At 49.9% G+C, this 18,994-nt stretch overlaps 1 protein-coding gene across 4 annotated transcripts in view; it reads left to right on the top strand.

The window, feature by feature from the left end:
- Positions 1-18,994, top strand: part of arrb1 (arrestin, beta 1) — a 106,920-nt gene that overhangs the window by 65,082 nt on the left and 22,844 nt on the right. For all 4 annotated transcript variants that reach the window (XM_080197999.1, XM_080197998.1, XM_080198001.1 and 1 more), the window contains exons 3-6: positions 9,873-9,933; positions 10,416-10,460; positions 12,381-12,577; positions 17,182-17,241. In XM_080197999.1, the coding sequence (XP_080054125.1) occupies positions 9,873-9,933; positions 10,416-10,460; positions 12,381-12,577; positions 17,182-17,241 (363 nt within the window). The remainder of the gene's footprint in view (positions 1-9,872; positions 9,934-10,415; positions 10,461-12,380; positions 12,578-17,181; positions 17,242-18,994) is intronic.

The raw sequence follows: 18,994 nt of genomic DNA, 5'->3' as shown, positions 1-18,994 counted from the left end.
GTTACAGGGATAGGGCCTGGCTGGGTTGGCAGTGCAGGCTCGATGGGCCAAATGGCCTCCTTTTGTACTGTAGAGATTCTATAATTCTAACTATATCCAACTCTTCAATATGGTCTGATCAAGTTCCTCCACAAGTTTAACACACGGGATATTTTACTGTCAGCACTGAGCTGATATTAATTTTTATTTTTGATAGTCACTCACGGACATAGAATTGAGAGATTTTTAGGACATGCCGTGCTTGAATTATAATTTATTAATGCCTCTCGACTGTGCTGTGAGTTTCAGCTGACTCAGTTTGGCTGCACTCTTGTGTATTAACACGGGAAAGGTTTTAGCTGGGAGGACAGTAATGGACCAAGAGCTATTTCAAAGAAGCACGCAGCTGGGAGAAACAGTTGCGGTTCAGAGTTATACGCCACCATTTGCAAAGGGCAATAAAGGCCTTCACATGCCCCCTCCTCCTGTCACATGAGGTGACGGCTTGTGGTCTGGTGGTCTACACTGTGTTGCCAATCAGGGGGCTCACTCCGGCATTTACAGCAGAGGAAGAAGGTGCGCAGAGTGGGTGCAGGATTCCCCGGCTCCTGGTCTCTCTGGGCCTCCTTTTTGACCAGTTGAGTCTTTCATTGAACCCCTAAAATGCAGAAGGAGGCCATTTGGCCCATTGAACTTGAGAACATAAGAAATAGGAGCAGGAGTAGGCCATCCAGCCCCTCGAGCCTGCCCCGCCATTCAATAAGATCATGGCTGATCTGAAGTGGATCAGTTCCACTTTCCCACCCTCTCTCCATAACCCTTAATTCCCCTGTCTACCAAAAACCTATCTACCCCTGACTTAAATATATTTAGCGAGGTAGCCTCCACCACTTCAACAGGCAGAGAATTCCAGAGATTCACCACCCTTTGAGTGAAGAAGTTCCTCCTCAACTCCGATCTAAACTGCCCCCCCCGCTTATCTTGAGGCTGTGCCCTCTAGTCCTGCTATCCTTTCTAAGTGGGAAGAATCTCTCTACCTCTACCCTATCCATCCCTTTCATTATCTTGTACGTCTCTATAAGATCCCCCCTCATCCTTCTAAACTCCAACGAGCACAGACCCAGTCTATTCAGTCTCTCTTCATAGTCCAACCCCGTCATCTCCGCTCAATTCCCATTGGCAGGAATTTTACCAACATGCCGGCCCTGATTCCGGAGGCGGGCGAGGCTTAGAGAGCGGCATTCTCTGTTGGCCTTGGGTGGGATTGTATGAATCTCGGGTGGATGTGCAGTGACTCACTGACAGAGTATCTCACCCAGGCCCACCAGGCCCTTTCCCCATAACCCTACACTTTTACCCCACTAATCCCCCCCAACCCACATGTCGTTGGACACTCAGGGGCAATTTAATTAAAGTTTATTTATTAGTACGACAAATTTGCTTACATTAACACTGCAATGAAGTTACTGTGAAAATCCCCTAGTCACCACACTCCGGCGCCTGTTCGGGTACACCGAGGGAGAATTTGGCATGGACAGTGCAGCTAACCAGCACGTCTTTCGGACTGTAGGAGGAAACCGGAGCAGCCAGAGGAAACCCAGAAAGACGCGGGGAGAACGTGCAGACTCCGCACAGTGACCCGAGCCAGGAATCGAACCCGGGTCCCTGGTGCTGTGAGGCAGCAGTGCTAACCACTGTACCACTTTGGGGCTAATTCCAATAACCTAACGTATTGGGACTCTACGGGGCAAGTTACCATGTCTAATCCACCTAATGTGCACATCTTTGGACTGTGGGAGGAAACTGGAGCACTGGGAGGAAACCCTCGCAGACATGGGGAGAATGTGCAGACACCACACAGACAGTGACTCAAGCTGGGAATCGAATCTGGGTCTCTGGCGCTGTGAGGCAGCAGTGCTAGCCCACTGTGACACTATGCCGCCCCTCCCCACCATTTCCCCTCCCCTCTCCCAATGCTCTTCCAAACAGTCCACCTCCCGAAGGTCAGGAGAGGCTGAATAAACTAGGCTTGTACCCGTTAGAGTTTAGAAGAATGAGGGGAGATCTCATTGAGACGTATAAGATGATGAATGGGATGGATAGGATAGAGGTGGAGAGACTCTTCCCGCTCAGAAAGGACAGTAGGACTAGGGGGCACAGCCTCAAGATAAGGGTGGGGAGGCGGTTTAGAACGGAGTTGAGGAGGAACTTCTTCACTCAAAGGGTGGTGAATCTCTGGAATTCTCTGCCCGTTGAAGTGGTGGAGGCTGCCTCGCTAAATATTTTTAAGAAGCGGGTTGATGGGTTTTTGATAAGAGAGGGGATTAAGGGTTATGGGGAGAGGGTGGGAATGTGGAACTGAGCCACGACAGATCAGCCATGATCTTATTGAATGGCGGGGCAGGCTTGAAGGGCTAGATGGCCTACTCCTGCTCCTATTTCTTATGTTCTTATAACTATTGATTAGCTGTCAGCATCGATGTCTGCAGTCTTTCTCAATGAAACTCAGGAGGCAAACCCTGGAAGAGGGCAGAGAGCTCAGAGTGCTGTAGGTGTGGAGGAGATTCCAGACTTAGGAAGAGGTGCAGGGGTTTGGAAGACAATGAGAATTTCAATATCTAGGTAGACTGAAGGCCAGTGTGGGTCAGTGAGGACAGGGGGTGGGGGGGCAGTGTGGGTCAGTGAGGACAGGGGGTGGGGGGGCAGTGTGGGTCAGTGAGGACAGGGGGTGGGGGGGGGAATGGGGGGGCAGTGTGGGTCAGTGAGGACAGGGGGTGGGGGGGCAGTGTGGGTCAGTGAGGACAGGGGGTGGGGGGGGCAGTGTGGGTCAGTGAGGACAGGGGGTGGGGGGGGAATGGGGGGGCAGTGTGGGTCAGTGAGCACAGGGGGTGGGGGAGGAATGGGGGGGCAGTGTGGGTCAGTGAGGACAGGGGGTGGGGGGGCAGTGTGGGTCAGTGAGGACAGGGGGTGGGGGGGGCAGTGTGGGTCAGTGAGGACAGGGGGTGGGGGGGCAGTGTGGGTCAGTGAGGACAGGGGGTGGGGGGGGCAGTGTGGGTCAGTGAGGACAGGGGGTGGGGGGGCAGTGTGGGTCAGTGAGGACAGGGGGTGGGGGGGCAGTGTGGGTCAGTGAGCACAGGGGGTGGGGGGGCAGTGTGGGTCAGTGAGGACAGGGGGTGGGGGGGGCAGTGTGGGTCAGTGAGGACAGGGGGTGGGGGAGGAATGGGGGGGCAGTGTGGGTCAGTGAGGACAGGGGGTGGGGGGGGCAGTGTGGGTCAGTGAGGACAGGGGGTGGGGGAGGAATGGGGGGGCAGTGTGGGTCAGTGAGCACAGGGGGTGGGGGGGGAATGGGGGGACAGTGTGGGTCAGTGAGCACAGGGGGTGGGGGGGAGTGGGGGGGCAGTGTGGGTCAGTGAGCACAGGGGGTGGGGGGGGAATGGGGGGGCAGTGTGGGTCAGTGAGCACAGGGGGTGGGGGGGAATGGGGGGACAGTGTGGGTCAGTGAGCACAGGGGGTGGGGGGGAGTGGGGGGGCAGTGTGGGTCAGTGAGCACAGGGGGTGGGGGGGGAATGGGGGGGCAGTGTGGGTCAGTGAGCACAGGGGGTGGGGGGGAATGGGGGGGCAGTGTGGGTCAGTGAGCACAGGGGGTGGGGGGGAGTGGGGGGCAGTGTGGGTCAGTGAGCACAGGGGGTGGGGGGAGCGGGGGGGCAGTGTGGGTCAGTGAGCACAGGGGGTGGGGGGGAGTGGGGGGGCAGTGTGGGTCAGTGAGCACAGGGGGTGGGGGGGAGTGGGGGGGCAGTGTGGGTCAGTGAGCACAGGGGGTGGGGGGGGAGTGGGGGGGGCAGTGTGGGTCAGTGAGAACAGGGGGTGGGGGGGAGATCAGGATTTAGTGCAGGTTAGAACAGAGGCAGCATGGTTCTGGACAAGCTCAGGGTGGGGAAGCTATAGGTGGGAGGCAGAGGAGGGAAACAAGTTTATCCATCTCATTCTGCCCGAATCTCACACCATAGATTGTGTCTCTCTGTTTCATTAACAACATCCTATAAGTGCGTTCTCACTCCCTTTTATGGAATGTGAACACAGTAACAGCACCTTCTCACCCACGATGCTGAGCAGAATGTGTTAATTGGAAACACGCTGCAAGCTTTCTGACAATTCAAGTGACTATTCTGAGTTGGAATATAATTACTAATCCAGTGAGATTAACAAGGACAGAAATATCTTTATAACCTTCTACAGCCTCCGGATATTCCAAATGCACTTTACAGGCAACCAAGAATGAGTGTAGAGGGAGATTTTCTCTGTATCGGGAAAATCAAGGACCCCTCACACCCCAGACATTCTCTCATACAGTCATAGAGGTTTACAGCAGGGAAACAGGCCCTTCGGCCCAACCTGTCCATGCCCCCCTTTTTTTAAACCCCTAAACTAATCCCAATTGCCCGCATTTGGCCCATATCCCTCTACACCCATCGTACTCATGTAACTATCAAATGCTTTTTAAAAGACAAAATTGTGCCCGTCTCTGGCAGCTTGTTCCACACACTCACCACCCTCTGTGTGAAATATTTGCCCCTCTGGACACTTTTGTATCTCTCCCCTCTCACTTTAAACCTATACCCTCTAGGTTTAGACTCCCCTACCTTTGGGAAAAGATATTGACTATCTAGCTGATCTGTGCCCCTCATTATTTTATAGACTCTCTTCCATCTTCTTCCATCGAGAAAAAGATACAGAAGTCTGAGGTCATGTACCAACTGACTCAGACTTCTGAATTAACCTACCTTGCATTAAGTTGATCTTTCTCTACACCCTAGCTATAACTGTGAACAAGACTCTCTTTTTCTTCTCTATGAACTGTATGCTTTTCCGTACAGCATATAAGAAACAATACTTTTCACAGTATCCCAATATGCATGACATTAATAAATCAAATCAAATGAAATCAAAAAGCACAGGGTTAGATACTGAGTAAAGCTGTCCCCCATCAAACACTCCCAGGACAGGTACAGCACGGGGTAGATACAGAGTAAAGCTCCCTCTACACTGCACCCCATCAAACACTCCCAGGACAGGTACAGCACGGGGTTAGATACAGAGTAAAGCTCCCTCTACACTGTCCCCCATCAAACACTCCCAGGACAGATACAGCACGGGGTTAGATACAGAGTAAAGCTCCCTCTACACTGTCCCCCATCAAACACTCCCAGGACAGGTACAGCACAGGGTTAGATACAGAGTAAAGCTCCCTCTACACTGTCGCCATCAAACACTCCTGGGACAGGTACAGCACAGGGTTAGATACAGAGTAAAACTCCCTCTATACTGTCCCTATCAAACACTCCCAGGACAGGTACAGCACAGGGTTAGATACAGAGTAAAACTCCCTCTATACTGTCCCTATCAAACACTCCCAGGACAGGTACAGCATGGGGTTAGATACAGAGTAAAGCTCCCTCTACACTGTCCCCCCATCAAACACTCCCAGGACAGGTACAGCATGGGGTTAGATACAGAGTAAAGCTCCCTCTACACTGTCCCCATCAAACACTCCCAGGACAGGTACAGCACGGGGTTAGATACAGAGTAAAGCTCCCTCTACACTGTCCCCCATCAAACACTCCCAGGACAGGTACAGCACAGGGTTAGATACAGAGTAAAGCTCCCTCTACACTGTCGCCATCAAACACTCCTGGGACAGGTACAGCACAGGGTTAGATACAGAGTAAAACTCCCTCTATACTGTCCCTATCAAACACTCCCAGGACAGGTACAGCACAGGGTTAGATACAGAGTAAAACTCCCTCTATACTGTCCCTATCAAACACTCCCAGGACAGGTACAGCATGGGGTTAGATACAGAGTAAAGCTCCCTCTACACTGTCCCCCCATCAAACACTCCCAGGACAGGTACAGCATGGGGTTAGATACAGAGTAAAGCTCCCTCTACACTGTCCCCATCAAACACTCCCAGGACAGGTACAGCACGGGGTTAGATACAGAGTAAAGCTCCCTCTACACTGTCCCCATCAAACATTCTTAGGACAGGTACAGCACGGGGTTAAATGTAAAGTCTAGCTTTCTTTTCAAGTTGTAATCAAGTTTTTTGCAGAGTAAAAGTTCAGGGAGAGCCTCTCCCCGCTGGGTGAGTAATCTCACATTGCGCGCACAGTTACTTTTGGAGGTGCAGAATGTCACAAAAGGCAGTAGACAAAGATGGATGAGAATCTATTGTGACGTTGAGGGACTCAGTTCTGTGTACAGAATTTGCTGGAAGTTACTGAACAATGTGAGAAGCAGTCAAAGCGGCTGATGGAATGTCGGTCTTTCTCTCGAGGGAGTTGGAATACAAAAGGAAAGGATTTGCTTTAAATGCATTGAAGTGTCGAGCCCATCTGGAGAGTGTGTGCTGTTCTGGCCACTGCCTGCACAGATGCATCATTTATAATCGGTTATTGGAACAATCCCCGTTCACAGTCAGGCCGAGAATGTTTTGTTTTCCACAGGAGAAACTCAACGCGTTATTCTTCTGCCCGGAGTTGAACGGACTTCCCTGTCTGAAAGTCAGGAAGTGTTTTGGAGAGAAGCCCATGTATGGGGTGGAGTTCAGCAGGGACCTGGAGCAGCTGAGATGGTGGACAGGGCTGGACACTGCTAGGGGAGGCCACATATCCTGTTCATGGGAAAACAGTTCCGAATTTACTGAGCGGTGGGAAGGGGCAAGGCAGGAAAACCACCCACCAGCGGCAGGAAGGGAACTAGACTGGTTAATGAGCCACGTAAAACCAATTATGACTAAGCCCACCACATTGAGGGATGAAGCCAGACTTGCTTGTTCAGAAGGTTTACAGAGTTAGGGAAGGGTGTAGGGGCTGGAGGAGGTTACAGAGATAGGGATGGGTGTAGGGGACTGGAGAAGGTTACAGAGGTAGGGAGGGGTGTAGGGGGCTGGAGGAGGTTACAGATTTAGGGAGGGGTGTAGGGGACTGGAGAAGGTTACAGAGGTAGGGAGGGGTGTAGGGGGCTGGAGGAGGTTACAGAGATAGGGATGGGTGTAGGGGACTGGAGAAGGTTACAGAGGTAGGGAGGGGTGTAGGGGGCTGGAGGAGGTTACAGATTTAGGGAGGGGTGTAGGGGACTGGAGGAGGTTACAGAGATAGGGATGGGTGTAGGGGACTGGAGAAGGTTACAGAGGTAGGGAGGGGTGTAGGGGACTGGAGGAGGTTACAGATTTAGGGAGGGGTGTAGGGGACTGGAGGAGGTTGTAGAGTTAGGGATGGGTATGAGGATTGGAGGAGGTTACAGAGTTAGGGAAGGGTGTAGGGGCTGAAGGAGGTTACAGAGATAGGGAGGGGTGTAGGGACTGAAGGAGGTTACAGAGATAGGGAGGGGTGTAGGGGCTGCAGGAGGTTACAGAGATAGGGAGGGGTGTAGGGGCTGCAGGAGGTTACAGCGATAGGCAGAAGTGTAGGGACTGGAGGAGGTTACAGTGATAGGGAGGGGTGTAGGGGCTAGAGGAGGTTAAAGAGATAGGGAGAGGTGTATGGGCTGGAGGAGGTTACAGCGATAAGCAGGGATGTAGCGACTGGAGGAGGTTACAGAAATAGGAAGGGGTGTAGGAGCTGGAGGAGGTTACAGAGATCGGGAGGATGTGAAGGGGCTGGAGGAGGTTACAGAGGGAGGATGTGAAGGGGCTGGAGGAGGTTACAGAGATAGGGAGGATGTGAAGGGGCTGGAGGAGGTTACAGAGATAGGGAGGATGTGAAGGGGCTGGAGGAGGTTACAGAGATAGGGAGGATGTGAAGGGGCTGGAGGAGGTTACAGAGATAGGGAGGATGTGAAGGGGCTGGAGGAGGCTACAGAGATAGGGAGGATGTGAAGGGGCTGGAGGAGGTTATAGCTCCTCCATTTTGTATTCCAAATGTTTATTCTTGGTTTTGAAATACGTAATTTGACGAAATGTGAAAATTGACAAATGCAACCCTGAAATTTGAGTGTGGCAGCTGAATCATGAGAAAACTCGGGAAGTGACAATGCCACCTGGGACCTTAAACAGATACAACAGTTTAAATGAGATTGACCTTAGAAACAAAATAATACAGAGTACAATACACAGAATGATGCCTGCTGCTGTAATGATGAACAATGCCACACAGGAGGTCAAACATAATCACGCTGAACAGAACCTGCATGAGACTCGTTTCCTGTTCATTAATTGGAAGATTGAACAGGCTGGGGCTCTTTCCTCCGGAAGGGGTAATCCAGATCATGGGAGGGTTTGGAGGGTAGACGGAGAGATGTTTCCACGTATCAAGTGAGACCAGAACCAGGAAAGGAATAGACATAAAACAATCACTAATAAATCCAGTCAGAAATTCGGGAGAAAGTTACCTCCCCAGAGAGTGGTGAGAACATGGAACCCCTTACCCCAGAACTGTATGGATATATTTAAGGGGAAACTGGATAAACACTTGAGGGAGAAAGGAATAGAAGGATATTGTGAACGAATGAAATGAGGAGGGGTGAGAGGAGGCTCATGTGGAGATTAAGCAGAAAGTAGGTGGGCTGAATGGCCTGTTTTCCTGGTGCCATTGCTGTGAAATGCTACATAATCATTGCTCCAAATATGATCTTGAATGTTGCTGAAAAAGAGACATGCTCTCAAAACTTTTCACCTTGTACTCATCAGGATAAATTCACAAGAATACCAAATTTCAAAAGAAGCAGCAATTTATACCATAGGAGAAAGTGGTGCTGAAAAATTGGCAAGGTTGGCTCTGATTGGTTAAGACTTTGCCATGGAGAATGCAGCAGATCCACCACGCTTTTTTCTAATTCAATTTATTTATTTATACCTGGACATATTCCTTTTGTTTGCAGTGGACAGTTCCCTGCATATGAATATATGAAGTTTCCAGCAAGCATAAGTGAGCCACAGTGGCAGCACGGTGTCATAATGTTTAGCACTACTGCCTCACAGCTCCAGGGATCCGGATTCGGTTCCTGACTAGGGTCACTGCCTGTGTAAAGTTTGCATGTTCTCCTCTGCATGGATTTCCTTCAGGCGCTCCGGTTTCATCCCACAGTCCATGATGTGCAGGTTAGGTGGATCGGGCTATGCTAAATTGCCCCTTAGTGCTACGGGGACTAGCTAGGGTAAATACATGGGGTTAGAGACTGAATGGGATTGTGGTTGGTGCAGACATGATGGGCCGAATGGCCTCCTTCTGCACTCTAAGATTCTATGATTATGAGCCCAACTGATAACCTTAAATTGGTTGTTGGTATAATTGCCAGCGCACTTGGGAGTGAATCATAGAACCCTACAGTATGGACAGAGGCCCTTCAGCCCATCGAGTCTGCACTGACCACAATCCCACCCAGGCCCTACCCCCATATCCCTACATATTTACCCACTAATCCCCCTAACCTACACATCCCAGGACACTAAGGGGCAATTTTAGCACGGCCAATCAACCTAACCTGCACATCTTTGGAATGGGGAGGAAACTGGAGCACCCGGAGGAAACCCACGCAGACACGAGGAGAATGTGCAAACTCCACACAGACAGTGACCCAAGCTGGGAATCAAACCCAGGTCCCTGGAGCTGTGAAGCAGCAGTGCTGACCCACCGTGCTACCGTGTTCAGCAAGTGCTGCACGATGGCAGAATCGCACCTGGCATTGGATGTTAAGTTCGGAGATTTGCAAACTCGGGCTTGTTTGAGTTATGGTCAGTGGGGGAACACAGCCTATTGTGAACGGCTGATGGAGCAGGCTGTTCGACACAATGCACCAGGCAATGGGACGGACGCTTTGACAGCATGTTTACATTTTCAGCAATGCTCTTTATGATCAAATGAATACAATCTCTTGCTTCTCTTACCCTTCCCCAGCTCACCGTCTACCTTGGAAAAAGGGACTTTGTTGACCATGTGGACTTTGTGGAGCCTGTTGGTGAGTGCGCCACTGCAATTTGTACAGATAAGAATCACGGCACGGAGTGGCACAGCGGGTTAGCACTGCTGCCTCACAGCTCCAGGGTCCCGGGTTCGATTCCCGGCTCGGGCCACTGTCTGTGTGGAGTTTGCACGTTCTCCCCGTGTCTGCGTGGGTTTCCTCCGGGTGCTCCGGTTTCCTCCCACAGTCCAAAGGTGTGCGGGATGGGTGGATTGGCCTTGCTAAATTGTCCCTTAGCGTCAGGGGGATTAGCAGGGTAAATATGTGGGGTTGTGGGAATGGGGGCCTGGTGGGATTGCTGTCAGCGGAGGCACGATGGGCTGAATGGCCTCTTGCACAGTAGGGATTTTGGTTTGGGATGGGGGTGGTGACGGAGGTGGGGTGGGTGTGAGGGTGGGGGCAGAGGCAGTGATGGGTCTCACTTAGGAATGTAAGATCCAGCACTATGAATGACAAGTTTCCTGTCTCTCCTTCCACAGATGGGGTTGTGTTGGTGGATCCGGAATATCTGAAGGAAAGGAAAGGTAGGGATTGGGAACACTTCACTCACAGGCATGGAGATTCCTGACTGGTATCTGTGGCCAGAGACCAACCCCCGAAACACAGAAATTACAGCACAGGAACAGGCCCTTCGGCCCCCCAAGCCTGTACCGACCATGCTGCCCATCTGAGCTAAAACCCCCTACCCTTCCGGGGACCATATCCCTCTATTCCCATCCTGTTCATGTATTTGTCCAGATGCCCCTTAAATGTCACTATCGTTTCCGCTTCCACTACCCCCCTCCCCCATCCCCCTGGCAGCAAGCTCAAGGCACCCATTACCCTCTGGGTGAAGAACTTTCCTCGTACATCTCCTTTAAACCTTACCCCTCGCACCTTAAACCTGTGCCCCCTAGTAATTGACTCTTCCACCCTGGGAAAAAGCTTCAGACTATCCACCCTGTCCGTGCCCCTCATAATCTTGTAGACTTCTATAAGCTCTGAGGAAGGGTCATCTAGACTCCAGATTTTGGCTCTATTCTCTCCTCACAGATGTTTCAGAGCTGCTGCGATTTTCCAGCATTTTCTGTTTGTGTTCCACCAAGTATGATGGTTCCTGCACCCGGGAACATGAGTCATTGATAGTGGTGTAAGAATGGACAACTATTCCCGTGCCTGGCTCCAATCTGTTTGAAGATCAGCAAGCGTATAGACAAAGACATGACTGGTTAAAGAGAGGAGAGTGTGCATGGGGGTGTGGGAGGGAGAATGGGGGGGTAGAGTCAGTGATAGGGGAGAGTGTACATGGGGGTGTGGGAGGGGGAATGGGGGGGAGAGTCAGTGATAGGGGAGAGTGTACATGGGGGTGTGGGAGGGGGAATGGGGGGAGAGTCAGTGATAGGGGAGAGTGTACATGGGGGTGTGGGAGGGGGAATGGGGGGCAGGGTCAGTGATAGGGGAGAGTGTACATGGGGGTGTGGGAGGGGGAATGGGGGGGTAGAGTCAGTGATAGGGGAGAGTGTACATGGGGGTGTGGGAGGGGGAATGGGGGGTAGAGTCAGTGATAGGGGAGAGTGTACATGGGGGTGTGGGAGGGGGAATGGGGGGAGAGTCAGTGATAGGGGAGGGTGTACATGGGGGTGTGGGAGGGGGAATGGGGGGGTAGAGTCAGTGATAGGGGAGAGTGTACATGGGGGTGTGGGAGGGGGAATGGGGGGGTAGAGTCAGTGATGGGGAGAGTGTACATGGGGGTGTGGGAGGGGGAATGGGGGGAGAGTCAGTGATAGGGGAGAGTGTACATGGGGATTTGACTTTGATTTGATTTATTATTGTCACATGTATTAACATACACTGAAAAGTATTGTTCCTTGCGTGCTATACAGACAAAACATACCATTCATAGAGAAAGAAATGGGAAAATGTGCAGAGTGCATGGGGCCCTAAATTATTCTGGCTGCTTTGCCAAGGCAGCGGGAAGTGTAGACAGAGTCAATGGTTGGGAGGCTGGTTTGTGTGATGGACTGGGCTACATTCATAACCTTTTGTAGTTCCTTGCAGTCTTGGTGTGGGAGGGGATTAAATTGGTGGGTGGAGTCAGTGTTAGGGGGAGACTGTATATGGGGGTTTGGGAGGGTGGGGAATGGGGGGGTAGATTCAGGGAGAGTGTACATGGGGGTGTGGAAGTGGATGCCATGTGTGCGTAGTCAGTGATGGGGGAATGGGGGAGTGGGGTGATGGGGGAGGGGGGTGAGCGTATTTCAGAATGGAGGGAGTGAAGAAATGACAGGGCTCATGTTAAAATTATTCTGTTCTGCTGCAACATCGGAATAAGTTGCAAGTTGAATATTGGTGATAGATTGTCAGCATTGTTCTGTCCTGGAGTGACTGCTGCAGAGAGGTGTTGGCCCAGCCCTGTTTACAGGTGGACAGTGTAACCCACTGATAACTCTTCCCCATCTTCACAGTGTTCGTCACCCTGACCTGTGCCTTCCGGTACGGCCGGGAGGATTTGGATGTGCTGGGGCTGACCTTCCGGAAGGATCTCTTTGTCGCTAATGTCCAAGCTTTCCCGCCAGTGGCCGAGGAGAAGAAGCCCTTAACTCGCCTCCAGGAACGCCTGATCAAAAAGCTGGGAGAACACGCTTACCCTTTCACCTTCGAGGTTAGTCCCCTGATATTACAGCCCTGCTACCAAACACTAACAGTGGAGTTTATTGCAGTGACAAGCATGTGAGCTGAATAACAGAGTCCATCTTGCGTCCATGACTATGCAATGATGTGGAGATGCTGGTGTTGGACTGGGGTAGACACACTGCACCAGGTTAAAATCCAACAGGGTTATTTGGAGTCACGAGCTTTCAGTGCACTGCTCCTTCATCAGGTGAATGGAGGTGGGTTCACAAACATATGTAGACAAAGACACAATTGCTGATTAGAATGTGAAGAATGGTTGGAATGTGAGTCTTTACAGGTACAGACAGTACGAGTGGAGAGAGGAATAATCACAGGTTAAAGATGTGTGAATTGTCTCAAGCCAGGATAGTTACTGGGGCTTTGCAAGCCCAGGCCAAATGCTGGGGGTTACAGATAGTGTGACATGAACCCAAGATCCCGGTTGAGGCCGTCCTCATGTGTGCGGAACTTGGCTATCAGTTTCTGCTCAGCGATTCTGCATTGTCGTGTATCTCAAAGTCCACCTTAGAGAACGCTTACCCAAAGATCAGAGGCTGAATGCCCTTGATTGTTGAAATGTTCCCCGACAAGAAGGGAACACTCCTGCCTGGTGATTGTCGAGCGGTGTCCATTCATTCGTTGTCATAGTGTCTGCATGGTCTCCTCAATGTACCATGCTGCAGGACATCCTTTCCTGCGGCGTAGCAGATAGACAACATTGGCTGAGTCACATGAGTATGTACCATGTACCTGGTGGGTGGTGTTCAGACGTGTGATGCTTGTATCCATGTTGATGATCCGGCATGTCTTGCAGACTAACTATCCTGGCTTGAGACAATTCATGCCTCTTTTACCTATGTTTATCTCTCCCTCCACTCGCACTGTTTATACCTGTAAAGATTTGATTACCTGTAAAGACTCGCATTCCAACCATTCTTCACATTCCAATCTGTAATTATCTTTCAGTTGTCTATATATGTCGTGAATTTATCCCCCACTCAATTGATGAAGGAGCAGCACTCCGAAAGCTCGTGACTCCAAATAAACCTGTTGGACTTTAACTTGGTGTTTGAGACTTCTTACTATAATTATGCAAGACTTCTCAACAACATGTGTTTACATAGTGCCTTTAACTAAGACCATCTATTGCCATTCCTGTAATTACTTCACCCAGTTTCAGTCCTAACTCAGCTCATCGACTGCTGAAGCACTGATCCAGACCATCTTATCTCCAGACTGAACTTTTTTATTCATCCTTGGGACATGGGCGTCGCTGGCTGGCCAGCATCTATTGCCCAACCCTAGTTGCCCCTTGAGAAGGTGGTGGTGAGCTGCCTTCTTGAATCGCTGCAGTCCACGTGCTATGGGTTGACCCACAGTGCTGTTAGGGAGGGAATTCTAGGACTTTCACCCAGCGACTGTGAAGGAACGGCGATATATTCCCAAGTCAGGATGGTGAGTGGCTTGGAGGGGAACTTGCAGGTGGGGGTGTTCCCCATGTATCTGCTGCCCTTGTCCTTCTAGATGGAAGTGGCCGTGGGTTTGGAAGGTGCTGTCTAAGGATCTTTGGTGAATTGTGGCAGTGCATCTTGTAGATGGTACACACTGCTGCTACTGAGTGTCGGTGGTGGAGGGAGTGGATGATTGTGGATGTGGTGCCAATCAAGCCCCATCGCAACATTCTCCAAACTGCTCCACAATATTCTATCCTCTATAAGTTAGAGATCATCGAAAAACTCTGGATGTTCATGTTTTAACCAGCACCTGAGCCGGAAGGCCACCTCCACCTTCAAACCCAGCAGCGAGGAGTGTCAAATCCAACCCCCTCCCCCTTACCCCAACTCTTCCAGCCCCCGATCCCTCCAAGATAAACTTTTAGTTCTGACCTCTTGTGCATTCCCAGTTATACTCACTCCACCATTGGTGATCAGAACTTCAGCTTCTCTCATCCTCTCTCCCTCACTTTCCCCCTTTAAGACTCTCTTTAAAACAGGCATGGCGGCACAGTGGTTAGCACTGCTGCCTCACAGCACCAGGTACCCGGGTTCGATTCCCGGCTTGGGTCACTGTCTGTGTGGAATCTGCATGTTCTCCCTGTGTCCGTGTGGGTTTCCATCGTGTTCTCTGGTTTGCTCCCACAGTCCAAAAGATGTGTTGGTTAGGTGCATTGGCCATGCTAAATTCTCCCTCAGTAAAGTAAATTTATTTATGAGCCACAAGTAGGCTTACATTAACACTGCAATGAAGTTACTGTGAAAATCCCCTGGTTGCCACACTCTGGCGCCTGTTCAAGTACACTGAAGGAGAATTTGGCATGGCCAATGCACCTACCCAGCACGTCCTTGGACTGTGGGAGGAAATCGGAGCACCCGGAGGATACCCATGCAGACATGGGGAGAATGTGCAGACTCCACACAGAGAGTGAGCCCAGGCTGGAATTGAACCTTGGTCCCTGATGCTGTGAGGTAGCAGAGCTAACCGCTATGCCACCTGCATACCCCAACAGGCATGAGAGCATGGCAACTCGGAGATTTTCACAGTATCTTCATTGCAGTGTTCATGTAAGCCCACTTGTGACACTAGTAAATAAAAAAAACCTACTCTTTAACTGAGTTTTCAGAGGTTGTCCCTAATATCTCCCTATTTGACTCAGCGTCCAGTTCCTGTTTCATTAACAGTCCTGTGAGGTGACTTAGGAATTTTGAAACATCCCAAAGTTCTTCATAGATACACGAGCAAACAAACCTTTCACATCAAACCACGTGGGGAAATGTTAGAGGCTGATCAAAAGCCTGGTCAGAGAAGTAGGTTTGAGAGGTTCAAATAAAGGAGAGACAGACAGACAGACGGAGAGATTTTAGGAGAGAATTCCAGAAATGTGGACTCTGGCAGATGAAGGCTGAGTCAAATTGGTGATCACAGTAAGAAGTCTCACAACGCCAGGTTCAAGTCCACCAGGTTTATTTGAACATAAGAACATAAGAAATAGGAGCAGGAGTAAGCCATCTCGCCCTTCTAATTCTTTCTTGGAATCAGACAATATTTTGGCCTCAACTACTTTCTGTGGGAATGAATTCCACACATTCACCACCCTCTGGGTGAAGAAATCTCTCCTCACCTCAGTTCTAAAAGGTTTACCCCCTTATCCCATCACTATGAGCTCTGGTTTTGGATTCCCCCACCATTGGGAAGAAGGGAATGGAGGGAGTTTGAAAAGAAGGATGAGATTTTTAAAATTGGTGATCTTTCCTGCTGAGTTTAACTTCAGTTAATTATTCCTGTAAAATATCGATATGCAAAAAGTAATCAATTGAATTTGCATCCTTGCTGAAGCCAAATTGTTGCTTTGGTTGAATCTGAGTCTGAATCTGTGGTGACTTAATGGACAAACACCTCCCGATTTCACAGGTGTTGCTGGAGCCGTGGTGAGTGTTCTTGGTGCACTTGTGCGCCACACATCAACTGTTTCTGTAATAATAACATTAAAGCACAATACTGCGGACACTGGAATCGGAAACAAAAACAGAAAAATGCTGGAAAACCTCAGCAGGTCTGACAGCCTCTGTGGGGAGAGAATAGAGCCAACGTTTTGAGTCTAGATGACAAAGTTCTGGCGAAGATTCGAAACCTTGACTCTACACTCTCTCCACAGACACTGTTTGATTTTATTATTATCATGTATTAACATACAGTGGAAAGTATTGTTTCTTGCACGTTATACAGACAAAGCATATTGTTCATAGAGAAGGAAAGGAGAGAGTGCAGAATGTAGTGTTACAGTCATAGCTAGGGTGTAGAGAAAGATCAACTTAATGCGAGGTAGGTCTATTCAAAAGTCTGACAGCAGCAGACTGTTTTTGATTCGGTTGGTACATAATTTCAGACTTTTGTATCTTTTTCCTGAAGGAAGAAGGTGGAAGAGAGTGTCCGGGGTGCGTGGGGTCCTTAGTTATGCTGGCTGCTTTTCTGAGGCAGCGGGAAGTGTAGACAGAGTCAATGGATGGGAGGCTGGTTTGCGTGATGGATTGGGCTACATTCACAACCTTTTGTAGTTCCTTGCGGTCTTGGGCAGAGCAGGAGCCCATACCAAGCTGTGATACAACCAGAAAGAATGCTTTCTATGGTGCGCCTGTAAAAGTTGGTGAGAGTTGTAGCGGACATGCCAAATTTCCTTAATCTTCCGAGAAAGTCAGACCTGCTGAGATTTTCCAGCATTTTAATGTTTTTGTATCAGTTGTTTTCTGCCTTGGTTGCGTTGCCATCACAGATTAGCATTCATATCCTGCACCATTTCTTAATGAACATGTTTAAGGATGCAATAATGACCAGATAATCAGAGTTATGATGTTAACTGAGGGCTGAAGGAGTTATATTGTCCAGAATACTGGAGTGTCAGTGTTGATTTGTTACACTCGAGTCCTGAAGTGGACCTTGAATTTGAAGTCTTTGTGACACATAGTGTGCTCCGCACTCCATTACAACTGATAACAATAGTTCTGTGATTGTCAATCAGGTGATCAGGAGTTGAATGTTCTCAAAGACTCGGTGAGGATGCTGTCACTGATCGGGAGATTTTTATTCCTTGTTTTCCAGATTCCTCCCAACTTACCTTGTTCAGTCACATTGCAACCAGGACCGGAAGACACAGGAAAGGTATAACTGCCATCCTCCCTGCAATTTCTTTTCAAAGAATCATAGAATCTGTGGCACGGAGACAGGCCCTTCGACCCAAACCGGCCCATACTGACCAAAAAGCTCATCTAAGCTAACATCATTTGCCTGCATTTGGCCCATATCCCTCCAAACCTTTCGTATCCACGTATCTGTCCAAATGCCTTTTAAATATTGTCCATGTCCCTGCCTCATGTCCCTGTGGTAGATTGTGAGGAAGGGTGTCGAAGTTTGCAGGGTGACTTGGACAGGTTGCAGAGCTGGGCCGCGAGGTGGCGGATGGAGTTTAATGCGGAGAAGTGTGAGGTAATCCATTTCGGTAGGAATAACAGATGTGTTGAGTATAGGGCTAACGGGAGGACTTTGAATAGAGTGGAGGAGCAGAGGGATCTAGGTGTATGTGTACATAGATCCCTGAAAGTTGGGAATCAAGTAGATAAGGTTGTTAAGAAGGCGTACGGTGTCTTGGCGTTTATTGGTAGGGGGATTGAATTTAGGAGTCGCAGCGTCATGTTGCAACTGTACACAACTCTGGTGCGGCCGCACTTGGAGTACTGTGTGCAGTTCTGGTCCCCACATTACAGGAAGGATGTGGAGGCTTTGGAGAGGGTGCAGAGGAGGTTTACCAGGATGTTGCCTGGTATGCAGGGGAGGTCCTATGAGGAGAGACTGAGGGATTTGGGGTTGTTTTCACTGGAAAGAAGGCGGCTAAGAGGGGATCTTATAGAAACATATAAGATGATTAGAGGTTTAGATAGGGTGGATGGTGATAGCCTGTTTCCTCGGATGGAGAAAGCTAGCACGAGGGGGCATGGCTTTAAATTAAGGGGGGGTAGTTATAGGACGGATGTCAGGGGCAGGTTCTTTACCCAGAGGGTGGTGGGGGAATGGAATGCCCTGCCTGCTGCAGTTGTAAATGCGCCTAGTTTGGGGGCGTTTAAGAGATTGGTGGATAGGTTTATGGACGAAAAGGGATTGGTTTAGATTAGTGGGTCAATGTTTTTTTTTAAAAATAAGACTGGTCGGCGCAACATTGTGGGCCGAAGGGCCTATTCCGCGCTGTAATGTTCTATGTTCTATGTTCAACCACTTCTTTCTGCAGCTCATTCCACAGACGTACCACCCTCTGTGTAAAGAAAGTTGCTCTTCAGGTTCCCATGAATTCTTTCCCCTCTTACCTTAAACCTACGCCCTCTGGTTCTCGATCCCCCCAACCCTTTTATCCTCCTTTATATCCTCGCTTTTTCTCCATGTCCCTTTTGTCCTCCATTTCCTACTTTCTTTCTCTCTTTTTCTTGCTCCTTCTCTCCCCTCAGCCTCCTTCCCTGTTCACTGTTTTTTCTCTATGCCGTTTGTTCCTCTTGTTCACATCCTGTGTTCACAGAATGGGTGGAAAACACTGACTGAGTGATTCAACAACCCGTCCCCACCTTCAATCCCACCCATCATTCCCTAGATCCCTCAATCTCACCCATCATCTCCTAGATCCCTCAATCTCACCCATCATCCCCTAGGATCCCTCAATCCCACCCATCATCTCCTAGATCCCTCAATCCCACCCATCATCTCCTAGATCCCTCAATCCCACCCATCATCCCCTAGGATTCCTCAATCTCACCCATCATCTCCTAGATCCCTCAATCCCACCCATCATCTCCTAGATCCCTCAATCCCACCCATCATCTCCTAGATCCCTCAATCCCACCCATCATCCCCTAGGATTCCTCAATCCCAC

The sequence above is a fragment of the Carcharhinus amblyrhynchos genome, chromosome 10 (genome assembly GCF_965287045.1).
Source record: "Carcharhinus amblyrhynchos chromosome 10, sCarAmb.v2.hapA, whole genome shotgun sequence".
Lineage (NCBI taxonomy): Eukaryota > Metazoa > Chordata > Chondrichthyes > Carcharhiniformes > Carcharhinidae > Carcharhinus > Carcharhinus amblyrhynchos.
The sequence above is the reverse complement of the archived record's forward strand: the minus strand, read 5'-3'. Positions and strand labels throughout refer to the sequence as shown.